This window comes from Portunus trituberculatus, chromosome 50, assembly GCF_017591435.1.
Source record: "Portunus trituberculatus isolate SZX2019 chromosome 50, ASM1759143v1, whole genome shotgun sequence".
Taxonomy (NCBI): domain Eukaryota; kingdom Metazoa; phylum Arthropoda; class Malacostraca; order Decapoda; family Portunidae; genus Portunus; species Portunus trituberculatus.
The window spans coordinates 9,714,550-9,728,892 of NC_059304.1; the positions used below are offsets into that span (position 1 = coordinate 9,714,550).

Consider the following 14,343-nt stretch of genomic DNA (forward strand, 5'->3'; position numbering starts at 1 on the left):
ATCAAGATATGCTTACGTCCAATGTTTCTAAGGGATTACAGAGTTGATAAGTGAGGTAAATGGTTATTGAAAAAAAAAAACATCTAGTAAGAAATTTATGTGCACAGTAATTGCAACTGTTCTGGTGGCAATTAAGTAACTTTTCAAGAATTCGTTGTAACTATGTGAATGAAATGTGACAATACAACTTTCTCTTCATGTTCCCCATCAGAGACTTGTGCAAAATAGTGTATGTACATAATCATCCTCAGATACCAAGAAGTGAGGAGGACATACTTTGCTCCCATTACAGGATGTGGAATAACTATCTGTCACCAAGTGATAAAGATATGAATAAATAAAATATATATATAAAAAAGAAAAGTGGCCATTACAATCCAGTTTTTTTTTTTCATGGATATAAATATAATGTTCCAACACTGCTTAACTTTCTCTTTCTTTTGATAATGAAAAAAAAAAAAAATCTCAATAATAATTGTTACAAGAACACAATTGGCAGGAGCTGAACATTTAAGGAACTTCCCAGGTAAGAACAATAAGTTTGCTGTGAACATAAGACATCTACTTGACAAAAATTTACAGAGATTATACTCATAAGCTGATGTATATTTTGCCTACTCATTCAGCTTTGATTCACTGTGCACTTGTGGCATGCCGTTAATTTGACAGCATGCAACAAATTCACGATAGACTATGCAGACAGGCAAGCAGTTCAGTACACAGCAATTAATTTCTGTAGAGGAGCTATCTCTTATCTCCACTCTACAGTAACAGCCAAGATTTCTTCCACCTTATTTATCCTGCCCATAAATGGTCGTTGCTTATATAGCACCCAATATTGAACTGCCATGAAGTAGAATCACATAGTCACAAAAAAAGCCATGGAGGAGTAAGTTAATCTTGCACATAATTATAAAGTGGAGACTGAAGCCAATGAGAGAAATTCACACCAACACTTGTTGAAAGAAATACTGTTTCAAAGAATTGCAGTTTTTTTAGACAGATCCAGTACCAGCACTGCATTAACAATAATAAAGCACCCTTTTCTTCTCTCATCAGCACCACTGTCACTGATGGTTCCTTGCCAGGCATGTATGCTTTGTTGAAAGACATTTCAACAAAAATGTAGCTATATATACCTTATATTTGATCATTTTTGAATTGATGAAAGAATAAGAAACGCTAATAACTTATCTTTTTAGTTAACTTAACTAAATTGCTGCCTTTTTGTGTAAGATTGACACAACACCCTAATAAATGTCAAATACTGGTTGTAATGTATGAAGCATGCATAAACGTTTTATGTAATTATATTTTAAGAAAGAATAATGAAAAATAATTTACCTAAACTAGCCACTATTTCTTTTAGTGGACACACTGTACTACTATGGAAGTGAGCGGGTTGTGAAGTTTTCCACATCTATTTCCCGAAAGCCATAAACAAACAAACATAAATAAGAGTGAAGTAAACAAATCTGAAAATTGAGAAGAAACAAATTACTTTGATAATCCTCAATATGAAGAGGACACAGCTGATCCAAGAGAATATTGCTGTGTTCACCCTCCTGCTCTTCTGATGCACCTATCACACTGAGACACACTCTACTATACATAGAAGAACACTTATTAAGGAAAAGTGCTCCCCATTTATGTACTAATAGTATGTCCCACTAAATACATCTGAAACCCATTAACTACACCCACTAAAAGTTTTCAATAAACAATTTAATATAAAAATATTTTTTGCAACTAAGACAACTAAAAGCCTTTAGCTAACAAAGTCATGTACAATTCCTTGAAACCATCATGATGGAGCCCAATCCACAGGATTATTTCAATTCATAAGCAGAGGCATAGACTGTAGATACGGCACAATGTTGAATCACTTTCCAGCTTAAACTTCACCTTAGTTTATTAAGTTTTACAGTGTCTTATCTATTGTTTTGTGCAAGTATTCTTTCTTATATGTAGCATAAAAATTACATAAGAGAAATGAATAAGCACTTCTAAAAATATTCTTGACAGAATGTTCATTAACCTTAAAACTTGATCTTGTTTAAGAAAAATCTTCATGTGCCTTTACTACAGCATGTACCTCAATTGCATGTCACATTAAATACTACACATACCCTATGTACAAAATCACATTCATAAAATGTATATAATAATTATATAAAGCATTGATTCTACTGTAAATAAAATAAACAGCTGTCTCACCCGTTCTAATTTATGTACTATATTATGTCTCTCCTCACTTGAAACCCTTCCCATGTTTATCTCTTGAATGGCGAAGGTCTTCGGAAATTCATTCCAGGTAATTTGGGTGGAGGCCCAACTGTATTAGTGATGGCTGGCCGCACTGTTGGGTCCATCCCTATTGGCTGGTCTGATAACTCCATCACTGGTCGTCCCCCAATAACTCGGGGCTGTGCTCTGGATGGTGGAGGGACACTGGTCGTTGCTGGTGGAAGTATGGGAGAAGAGGAGGGCTGCAGTGGAAGAAGAGGTGTTTGTGATGAAAGCAATGGTGGTTGGGATGGAAGAGAAGGCATCTGTGATGGGGAAATACCTGAACTGGGAGCCACTGGGGGAATTAATGGAGGACCATTTATTATAGATGAAGAAATTGGTGACTGGAAAAGAGGAGCAGGCAAGTTGGGAGGAGGAGCAGGCAAGTTGGGAGGAGGAGCAGGTGAAAGAGATGGAGGGACAGATGACATGGGTGAAGAAAGAGGTGACTGGAATTTAGATGAAGATAGTGGAGGCAAAGGAAAGGAAGAATCAACTTCACTTTTCTGAGGTGAAATCAATGGAACAGTCTCAGGAGCAGAAAACATTGGCACAGGCTTGCTTGGTGCAGAGACAGGACTCATTGTGGTGAGCACTGGTGGATGCATGATGGGAGAGTTGACTGATGGTGAGCCCAGAGGTGAACTACCATCTGGCACAATGTGAGGGCTAGACAATGGCTGGTTTTTCTGGGCATCAGTTAGGATTCCTTGAGGACCATACAGTTCCTTCAGGATTAGCAACAGTGTGTCCTCAGATTCCCTGAAACAAGAATAATCAAATATCATCATTGCATCGATGTCAAAAACTCTACATGAAATGAGATAAAACCACACTTATTTAAAATCTTATATTTGAGAGAGAGAGAGAGAGAGAGAGAGAGAGAGAGAGAGAGAGAGAGAGAGAGAGAGAGAGAGAGAGAGAGAGAGAGAGAGAGAGAGAGAGAGAGAGAGAGAGAGAGAGAGACTTGATTTCTAGCCTTTTTTTTTTTGGCTGCCGACACACCTTTACTCACCAGTAGGTAACGTGTGCCTGGAGAGCAAAAATGTATTCATTAAAGCTCTCATAAGGCTTCTCCTGCAGCACGTAGTCCAGCCTCCGTCCACCATTAAGACGGCCCACTGTGATGGCCAGCTCCCCACTGCCTGTACTGGGTGGGCCCTCTTCTTCTCCCAAGTATAGCTGTGAAGCCAGAGCCTAGTATGGGGAGGAAAGTGAATATATGACAAAGCAAGGCAAAATAAAAGATAACCATCAGGTAGATCTCCTGAACTTTTGATCTTATCCATTATCGATGTATTTCTTCCGTTACTGCACCCAGCTATAGTAACGACAGTTATAAATGTAGTAGGTACCTATGCACACAAGTTATTTATCTAGAAACTTCATCTAATGATGCACAGGAGAGAGATGTCATGCACATACTATCACAGCATAAAAAATGTCAAGTATGATGGAAATGAAGAGAAAAATTCCATGGTTTGATTTGCAAGAATATATTTTCCAAAGATACTTGTTTGACTCATGTAATAAACTGATTCCTTAAGGAGCCAGTAAATATCCCTCACTCATCACTAGCTTTCATAATCTATAGCCACGATTATTGAAAGTAATGAACTTTCCTTTTGATGTCCTACCTCATCCACCTGCTCGCCAATGCTGGCCTGAGTTGAGGTACCACTGTACATCTGATAGATGCGATTCCATGTTCCCTGAATGGAGTCAACAATCTTCTGTTTGAATTCAGATCCAACTCTCTCAATTGTTTCTTTTAATTCTGCAATATAAGAATGATAATTTGAGAATTTTGTTAATGAAGATCCTCGATTCTGTATGCTATTAATACCTCTATGAAGGAAATAAAAATATCCATAGATCAACATACATGACTGCAGATGATTGTTCCCACAAGTAAGACAATATGAATGTTCTCTTGTATCAATTCTTTTTATATATTTACATATAAAACTAACCATTAAAGGTGAATATGATGTAATGTATGGTCAAAAACTAACAAGTACAATAACATAAAAGTAAATGATGATATTCATTGCTATCATGAAGATTCAACCCACCTTTACTAAAAATAAGAGCTCTGTCATATTACCATCAAATATGAGAAAACTACAAATAAGACAAAAAGAAAAAATTTTTTGGAAAAGGTTGGCACTTACCAAGATGCATCCTTTTCCTTCCTTTGTGATGTGGAATGAGCACAGGCCTCACATTGGTTAACGAAGGGTCAATGAGCGTCTCCAAGCGGTATGCAACAGGGTCATAGGGATGAAAAATATTGAACACTCTTTTGCAGGTGGGCAGCACAAAGTCTGGGCCGATGGTGTCAATGCCTCGCACCGTTACAAACATGGCTGTTGGGAAGCAAGCAAGCATTAGAAGAATCTGTGTTGTGTTTTCAGTTACTCACTTTAGATGTGTAAGGAAATTATTCACTAATGCATACACAAAGAAAATAATATTGATTAGGTGTTATAGCGTGAGAATGAAAATAACAAAACAATGAAAAAAAATATTTAGTAAACAAAGCACATCATAGACACTGCAATGAATTATGAGTGATATCAATAAATTACTGTAGAGATATCTTGTCATAAAAATACTGGACTAACAAAAAATTAATAAAAGTACAAGATGTCTACCAATTGGTGAGCCCATAAGAAAAAAGGCTTCTGGCTTGAATGACAACTTGGGGTACGCCACAGATGGCTGGCCAGTGCCCGATGCACCCATGAGGTAGTCCACAGGTGAAGTCATGGAGTTGGCTCGGTTCTTATCACAGTGTGAGTGGTCATCCTGCAATATCACAGCAAAAGACATTGACCACCAATTCATATCATCCTTATACTGTTGTGTTTCTGACAGAATTATGTTCATATGAGAGAGAGAGAGAGAGAGAGAGAGAGAGAGAGAGAGAGAGAGAGAGAGAGAGAGAGAGAGAGAGAGAGAGAGAGAGAGAGAGAGAGAGAGAGAGAGAGAGAGAGAGAGAGAGAGAGAGAGAGAGAGAGAGAGAGAGAGAGAGAGAGAGAGAGAGAGAGAGAGAGAGAGAGAGAGAGAGAGAGAGAGAGAGAGAGAGAGAGAGAGAGAGAGAAACTAACAGGTAAAGAGAAATATAGATTTCTATATATGTACATCTATTTCCTTGCTAGACCTAAAGGCAACATAAGGGTTATATTGCTGGTAGCTGGAACAGTGACTATGGATTTCTCTACCAGTCTTCTGAGACCTCCATGCTTGGGCTGGTTAGAACTTCAATCAAGCAGCCGTGTTAGTTCCCTTCAAGTTTTTAATTCCTCTGCATACCATATATAGTTAATTTCCCAAAGCTCTTGTTGCTCCAATTAGTCTTCCTTATTATAAGCTTTTCTTCCTGTTTTCACAACATACTAACCTCACTTTCCACAGATTTTTCATCACCAGGACTATCACCAGCACTATCACCAGGACTATCTCCAGGACTCTCATCAGAATCATCATCTGAACCCTCCTTCTGCTTAGCAGGCAAGGTAGGTAAAGACTGTAAATATCAAGTAAGTTTCTTATACATTGCAGCGCTAGAGAAACTGTCCTGACATAAATCATGATACTGGTGCATATTGAGCTTGAGAAAAGTAAAAGCACTGAAAAGTAACAGTCTTATGTTGTGATGACACTTGGAGGACACAACTTTGAACAATATGGTGAATAAATGTTTGGTCATGATAACTGATGACACATTGTAACAGATAATTCTTGGAAAGGCAGGATATTTGATTTGGTTTCTGTTGTATTTTTTTTTTTTACATCTAAAGCACTTTATGTGTGAAATATATAATATTTTAAAAGTGTATAGTAAAAAAATATATAAAGAAATTATTATCACTATAAGCATGGTTACCAAAAATATATGTGATGATCTTAAAGAAAGAAACTATCTGCTTTATTACCTTATTAATACAGGCAAGTCAGTCAATGAAAGGACATTTTAGGTGTCCTATCAAAGTACTATTTTTCCTGTAATCCTTAAAAAATAGACAATGGATGGATTGTTATATACAGCAACATTATGTAACACAGCATTAATCTCAAATGCCTCAGACTAAAGTATGAAATTAAGTGAGCTACATTAAGAAAAATCCGCAGAACTGTACCTACCGTTGTAGAAGATACACCATCAGTTGAACTTTCCTCTGAGTCAGCTTTCTGGTGACTTAGAAGATCAAAGAGAATAACAGATCCCAGAGAGTGGCCTCCCAGGGACACAGGACCACTGAAGCCTGGGTTACGTTTGCAATACAGAGCATAGAGCCTGTTGATCTCAGATGCCACTGTGTCCATGATGTGCTGCAAGGGTGGGCCAAGCATTCCTAACATTATGCATTGTTCCTTTTACTAATAGAATAACATTAGAAAGTCAGAGAACAATACATGAAACTCTTCATGATCACTATATACAAAACAATATAAGATATTGATCTCTATGCTGATATGGTCCACACTGAGTCTGTTTCCTATTAGAACATAATTACTGCACAGTCTGCATGCTTTTCTTTCTTCTATACACTACTGTAGTTTTTCTTCTTCTATCATATGACTAATTCCCTTCTAAACTGTAGTTATCTTTTTTTATATTATACTTATTTCTTTTTAATACCATTTTTATCTATAGTATTACACTTGCTATTAGTATCTCTCTCTCTCTCTCTCTCTCTCTCTCTCTCTAATAGTACAATTAGTGCAGATTAGTATAAACAAATCAAAAAGTTTAGTAAGATCCATATGTCTGTTGCTGTTTTTTTTTTTTTTTTTTTTTATTTATACCGTGTGGGCTTTTCACAGGAATTTTTGGGCTAAAGGGGATACTTTTTGGGGTAGCTCCTATCTCAAAGCCCATCCACTAGGAAGCCATTGCCCCGAGTAAGGAAGCCCAACCTACACTCGGACCGTGGACAGGATTTGAACCCGTGCGCTTGGAGACCCCTCAGACCCCAAAGCATGCAGGGTTCCATTGTACTGTAATATCAACTTGCATACACAGCTTCAATACAAAATACTGAGGGTTGAGGTAGAAAAAGATTGACTCATTTCACACTCATCTCTCACCTGACAGTAAATTGGACTGTTGAAGAGCAAAACGTCCAGTATTGTGTCATTTGTGAATTCTCGAAGTTTGGGTATTGAACGCAATGTGATGGGTTTCAATTTTTCATCAATTCCTGTGGCATCACCGTGAAGTGCCTGTAAGAAAAACACAAAGAAACACCATACAAGTCCTTTAATGAGTCAGATATAAGATGCTTTACTGCAATTCTTAAAAGTTTTCACAAGACTGTAATACAATAAGTCTTCCTTATACGGTACTTTGTTATCTGGTAAATTCTCAGTTACGGTGTTTGGTAATTACTACCCTCAATTCTATTTATGGTAAGAAAAATTCACAGATACGATATCTGCTCATGTTTTGTTTACACCGTACCGTAGCGGCACCACGCCGCGCGGCCACCACAACAGTCAGTCTCTTCCCGCATTTCCCTCTGAACACAAATGAAATCCTTACGGTGTGTTTTTTGTGGATATTATGAGTAAGGGCTGAAATCCCTACTGTCCCTTAGCCTCAGGAGGGACATCATCTCATAGAATACGTGGCGAATGAAAGGTAAATGAAAACATTTTCTGTTTATTTCTTTTGAGCAGTACTTTACATTTTTTTTTAATGATTATTTTCATGTATTTTCACATCTGTAGGGATGACTTTCGACATGCTGGAACACATCCCCTATTATTACATCTTATAATGGGTTCAGCATACGGTAATTTCAATTTGCGGTAAGGTTTTCAGGAACGCATATGTACCGTATAACAAGGCCTTACTGTAGTTAGCAAACAAAAGTAAGGTACAATAATTATAAAGATTTGACAATGCTGGCTCTTAAAACATTCTGGATCCATTTCACATGCTTACCTTGTGCCAAGAAATGGGAAGAATTTCTACTCTTCCTATCTCTCCCATCTCTTTTGATTGCTTAAAATGTGTTGAAAGTAAATTCTGGCCCAGTTTTCGGAAATCATCAACTGCAGAGAAAAGTTACTTTAATTAATATGAAACAGCCCTTATCATACTTTGAAGACCATTAGCATACCTATCACTATCACTTTCAAACTGTATTCATCTCAATATCATTTAAAGGAGTAAGATTTATTTTGTGACAGGGTGACTGAGTATCAGGAGGGAAAAGGGCTTATACTGATAACAATCTGACACACAAAAGAAGGATAACTTTAGTACATTCAGACAAGCAGGTATGGGAACAGCCATGGTTAACAGTTAAGTAATAAACCACACTCTATGATAGAATGGCAAGCAGTTTCTGTCAGTATCAGGTTCCTTCTTTAGTTAAGAATATCATGCTAAACTTTGCAGGGAAACTATCACCAGGTCAAAGGCCTTTAAGACTGAATAGAATCACAAAACACAGTGAAGGTTAAGTGCAGATTATTAAATTTTTGAACCTAAATATATATCTACAGGTGATATATCTAACTTTCTGAAAGATCTTAAGGGTAAAGAAATTAAATACCAAGCATCAAAGCAGCAACACAACTGCATCAATCAGTACAAATGCTACTACTTAAATGTGGAAACACTTCAGTAGTTTGATAAATACACTGTCAAGAGTGAGGACAGCACACAAATAAACACAGTAAGTAAAGCTTCAATATGGAACAGTAAAGATGAGATGCCATGAAAGGGGTGCATTATAAGCAAACTGTGTGAAAAAACATATATCTATGTATAGATATATGTTCATTGCAGAAACAGGGAATTTATACAAGTTACCACTTTATGAAGCTTCTGAGAAACAAAAAACAGTATTGGAGTCTCCCCTAATCTCATATAAAAGAAATATGATACTACTGTTTGAAAGAATCCAATACGTACATCCTACAATGTCTTGATTTTATGATGTTTGTTATCATAGATCTTACACACATGCTTTTCCTTTGATCATACTTACAGCTCTTAATCCATTTTGCATTTTATTAACTTTTATCTTAATCATTGACTGTTATAATAGTCAATCTAAAAGAATAATTTTTTGGAGTTGATAATGCATGTGTGAGATATGAAGTTATGGATAAAATAAGCTGTGTAAGACAAAAAACAAAGGCATGGACATCCATATGGAACTCCTTGCCACAACTCACCGCACTGCTCCACTGCCCTGAACCGCAGATCACACACAGAGCCAATACCATGCACCAAAAACAACAAGTGGTCCACCTGTTCACATTCCCCATCCTCTATCTCAAAGTCTTCTGTTCCTCTGCGTACAGTGAGTGGTGCTTGTGAGCCCTGGTGGTCATGGTGGAGAGTATCAGAGAATATACTACAACTGATGCAATTGTAAACTACTACCACCATACTTCAAATACTCTAACTATTGCATGTTATATTAATTGATGTAATTAATGAATAATCTAAGTGTTCTAAAACACTCTAGATCTTAAACTTTAGATACAACATAGTTAAAAACACACAAATGGTAAACTTATGGATATATAATAGTAAGAGAAAAGGGTTCAAAATACGGACAAAAAGAGATGGTAACGACTTACATTAACAGACACAGCAGTGGGATATTCCCCTTCCAGCCCAGCACCAACATAATGGATGATTGCTCGAGGGGAGTGAATCATGACCTTGTCTCCATCAGGAAGGTTCACTTGTCTGTGCCACTGTCCACTGGTAACACAGGCACGATACTCCTCCTGCACAATCAAGCAAAGTGTATTTATACCATAATGAGTCTTATATCTGTATGTCATGTAACTAATTGCATGTGTACATAATGTGGGATTAAAGAATCACCCTATGCTACAGTATAATCCATTGTAGGTAATTTTTCTTAGTTGCTGCCTAACCAAGGTGAAAATCGGTATTCCTATTCTTCTATATACTGTCTCCTTGCCCTTGCTCTTACATCTAGTCTTCCTAGTCTATTACAACTAGGATAGTGCTTCCTAATGAAGGAATTGATTGTAGCACAAACTTGGAATGCAGTCAACTCTCAATTAATATGAGGGTTACTTTCCTGGAGACGTCACATTATTCAAACATAATTTTCCCATTGGAAACAATGGTAATTGGGGAGATTATGTTACTGGCCACTAGGATAGTCTGCCTATTTTGGGGGTTTCGTTACTCAAACCTTAAAAAATTATTAATATGTCACTAGGTCATGGAAACAATAAAAACACACGTTCTCCTTTTATTAGCTCAGATGCTATGTAATGTGCTCTCACTCAGTCCTATTGCATGGACAATCACCGAATGTCTTTTCTCCCTTAGCAAAGAGATCTAACACTTCCAACTTCTTTTCATTGGTTACAATCTTGATTTCTTGGGATTACTTTCCTGCAAGAAGTTTGAAGGGCACTTGGATGCCTTAGAATAGGATACCAGATGAAAACACAGAGAAACGACCTCCAAATTGAATGAGGAGTGAGGACTGTAAGAAAGAATAGAGCGTGTCTCTGAACTATCACTCAGTGCCACAGAGTCAAGGTGATCCTCATGGCATGATCGTATATGAATACAAAGATATGATATCCATTATAGCAGGCAATAGTGGAGCAGAAACACAAATATTGTGATGAAAGCAACATAGCAACATATGAGCTAAAGGAGGTCACAAGAAGAAGAAGAAGAAGAAGTGGCAACTGCCAATTGATGGCAGACAAAATAATGCCTCATCATCTGTGTTCCATACAAGATTTCACTTTGTGTATCACAAAACAAACATTTCTTAGTGGTATGGTTTGTAAAAAGCTAATAGAATTGTTGTTTTGTAAACAAATGTATATATGAGGCAGTAACACCTCCTTGGAAGGTGGTTTTACTGGCAACCTACTAGCAACCTTGTTACTATGGCAATGATGTGTTAGTGGATACCATTTCAAAGCCAGAAGTTGCTTAGCTTGTTATTAAGCTTCTTGGATCCTGGCCCAGTGCAGGTTCCACCAGATGCAGCGTGGGTGCGCGTGATGTCATTGAGTTGAATTAACTCATATTAAATTGAATAAATCGCATTATTTAATCGTATCTCCCTGAATATTAAGTAGCATGAAATTGAAATTATGTTAATTGAGAGTTGACTGTACATAACCAGAATCAATTCAAGCTCATTTAAAGCTTATCCCATACCTCCAGGAGTGCTGACTGCTCCTCTGTGTAGGGCTGTGGGTGCTGGTCCAGAGCACTCTTCTTGAACCAGCTGCATCGCCGCACTGCCTTAGATTCACTCTCCTCCCAGTAAACTGGCTTCCGCACACGGTCCTGGATGTACACATCATGGCGCCCACCTTCTGTTGCCACGGGTTCTGCACTCCCTGAGGGTTTCACTTGACTTTATAATCTCAATGATCTATCTCTTAATAATACACATCTCAACAATAAATTGTGTCTTGACTCAAGGAGCATGTGTATGCCTGCAAGGCTGAAAAGCTATATTCATAAGTAAATGTTTCTTCCATTAACTCTGATAAGAAGGATTTTCTCTAACCTTGCATAAAAGCTTCCTCAAGATTGAAGGAATCTGAGAAGGTGAAGGGCTTCCATCCCTGAGGTTCTGCACAGTAGAACCAGTGATGCAGCACTGGGTGGTAACTCTCACCCACACCACTTGCTGCCTACATACAAAATGTGATTAAAAAATTGGTCCATAACTAATTAACAGGGTGATTATTTCCTCTTTGGAAATCTCATGGTTTTGGTATTGACTGGATTTTTACACAGATGTATTTTTCATTTGGCAAGAAGCCAGACAGTACTATGTCCACTTTCAAGTAGAACTGTAGATATCAACATTCATCTCTGAATTACGATTCTATTACTGGAAGGAAAACAATTGTCCAACTACTAAAGACATTATTGTAAATTGTCAAAAAGCCAATAGCTAATGAAACACATAAAGCTGTGCATACCAGGATACCTAGATATAAGAAACAAAACAATAAAAGTACATAGGTACCTTTTTGTATATATTGAAAAAACACAAGAGATAAAAAAATTTCAGTAAATCATAAGATAATGTTCCAGTGTATAAGCTGAACCTGTATACTAATTCTTAGGGGGTTAAGATGTACAAAAAGGAAAGTAGAAAACAAGCTCATAAAATAGAACACACACACCACCTAAAATGCACAGCAATAATTTTAGACTTCAGACAACCATCAAACTAAGGCAGAATAAACAACTTGCAACCAGAACACTCACTGAACTTATGAAATATCTCACCATATTTTCAAAAGAGGGAGGAAGCACTGTGGTGCTCTGAGCTGGTAGGAAGTTAGCATTCTGTGGGGAGGCGGGAGGTGTGGTGAAGGGCGCTGTCTGTGCAGGAGCTGTGAGGGAGCTGCAGGTGCTGCCACTGAGGGGTGTGTAGCTGGGCAGGGGGTCACTCAACAACACACCTTCTACCAGGGAGGGTTTATAGCATGAGAGGAGGCTCACAAATAACTTCACCCTTTTACTCTAGCATTCTAATGATCTCACACTCAATCTGGTTGAGAAAAATTCTAATAAAACAACAAATATAAAACAAAGCATTGGTACAGCATTCTGATAAAAATATGACATTTTCACTTGAGAAGAAAAAAATCAAGGCAGATTAGTGCTTGTGATAGGCTTTTTACCTACATACCAAAAACTGTTCAGGAAAATAATATGTAGCTAGGTTATAAAAATTTCCACAAGTAATATCTATAGAATAAATTACTTAGTGTTCATACATCAATTATACGCTGACCCCAACTTGATTTTATATAGATTGCACTATTTTATAACGTGCCTGTCTTTCATCTATGACGTTCTTGTTTAAGCCATGATAATAAGATAAGACACTGTCTTTTCCTAACCATCACCTTCTAAAAGGAATCTCCTCCTAGTGTCTAAATAGATAATGGACAAGAAGTATTTAGGTGCCTGGCAATCCCTAATTAGAAACTGCTGCAATCATGCCTTGGTGAATGGTGTTCTGAATATTACTGTACATATTACAGTAGTGGTTACAATGTGGCATGTCTCAGTGTTGCATGCTGCACTTCTGTCAGTCAGGGACTTTTGCCTCTTGAAGGTGCTGGTGGTATGTCTGAGCAATGTAAAAAAAGTCAACAGGAAATCCAGTGCATATGTATGTATCTCTGTACCATTTCCTCTGTCATCATGTTAGATAATTTTTCCCTAAGTTATTCTAACAGTACTTCATTGGGATCATTATGCAAGGTATGTATTTCTACTGCATTTCACATGGATGGAGACTACCAATTCCATTAGTTCTGCACTCAACCTAAAACTACCCCATTTGAATTTCTCTAAGAACTGCAACAACCTCCTATGAGCTCTGTTTTGAATATTCAAATTTAGCAACTACTCTTCAAAACATTTGACTTAATTCCTAGTGCAGCGATAAATAAACATTTCAGTTGGTACTCATAAATGCGATCTAATCTGCAACCTGAGATAGAGCCTTCTCACATGAGTTATTGCAAAACAGCAAGAAACTCAAGTAACAACTGTTTACTAGATATTCAATATATGGAAATAGGGTAAATTTGCAGTTTCAACCAATATACGTACCCTATTTAATATTTCCTTTTCCCTATATCAAACAAGCTTGGGGACCTCCTGGGAAAGCAGAGTTTTAAGGTGGGGAAACCAAAAACGAGCAAAATTTGACCACTTGAAAAAGTCTAGGGATAAAATAAATAAATAAATAAATAAAAAAAGTATATATATATTTGGAATAAAAATCTAAGGAAATTTCCCTAGAACTCAATGAAATTACCTGAATATAGTGAACAACAGAACCCTACCCTAAACATAACTTAATGACTGACAGATTGCTACAGCGCCTATGCAATATTAATATGAAACCCATGAACACACTCAGTGCCCTCTGACTGACTGCTGTGGAAGGATCCAGCACTAAAATTGAGGTAAATCTTTGCAATTCTGTTCAGAAGTTATTATTAATTTCCCGCAGGGTAAAATGGGGTTAG

At 37.3% G+C, this 14,343-nt stretch overlaps 1 protein-coding gene across 3 annotated transcripts in view; it reads right to left on the bottom strand.

Annotated features, from left to right (window-relative positions):
* Positions 1-79: 79 nt before the first annotated feature.
* LOC123499534 (phospholipase DDHD2-like) overlaps positions 80-14,343 on the bottom strand; it is a 14,995-nt gene continuing 731 nt past the window's right edge. The window contains exons 3-16 of one of the 3 annotated variants that reach the window (XM_045247630.1): positions 12,581-12,756; positions 11,847-11,973; positions 11,489-11,673; positions 9,901-10,053; positions 9,490-9,637; positions 8,246-8,355; positions 7,387-7,521; positions 6,439-6,627; positions 5,696-5,821; positions 4,947-5,100; positions 4,464-4,658; positions 3,927-4,066; positions 3,305-3,486; positions 80-3,051 (exon numbers count right to left, since the gene is read on the bottom strand). In XM_045247630.1, coding sequence (XP_045103565.1) covers positions 2,274-3,051; positions 3,305-3,486; positions 3,927-4,066; positions 4,464-4,658; positions 4,947-5,100; positions 5,696-5,821; positions 6,439-6,627; positions 7,387-7,521; positions 8,246-8,355; positions 9,490-9,637; positions 9,901-10,053; positions 11,489-11,673; positions 11,847-11,973; positions 12,581-12,756 — 2,798 coding nt within the window. In that variant the 3' untranslated portion in view covers positions 80-2,273. Of the gene's footprint in view, positions 3,052-3,304; positions 3,487-3,926; positions 4,067-4,463; positions 4,659-4,946; positions 5,101-5,695; positions 5,822-6,438; positions 6,628-7,386; positions 7,522-8,245; positions 8,356-9,489; positions 9,638-9,900; positions 10,054-11,488; positions 11,674-11,846; positions 11,974-12,580; positions 12,760-14,343 lie in introns of all 3 variants that reach the window. The other 2 variants (XM_045247629.1, XM_045247631.1) reach the window with 2 other exon arrangements.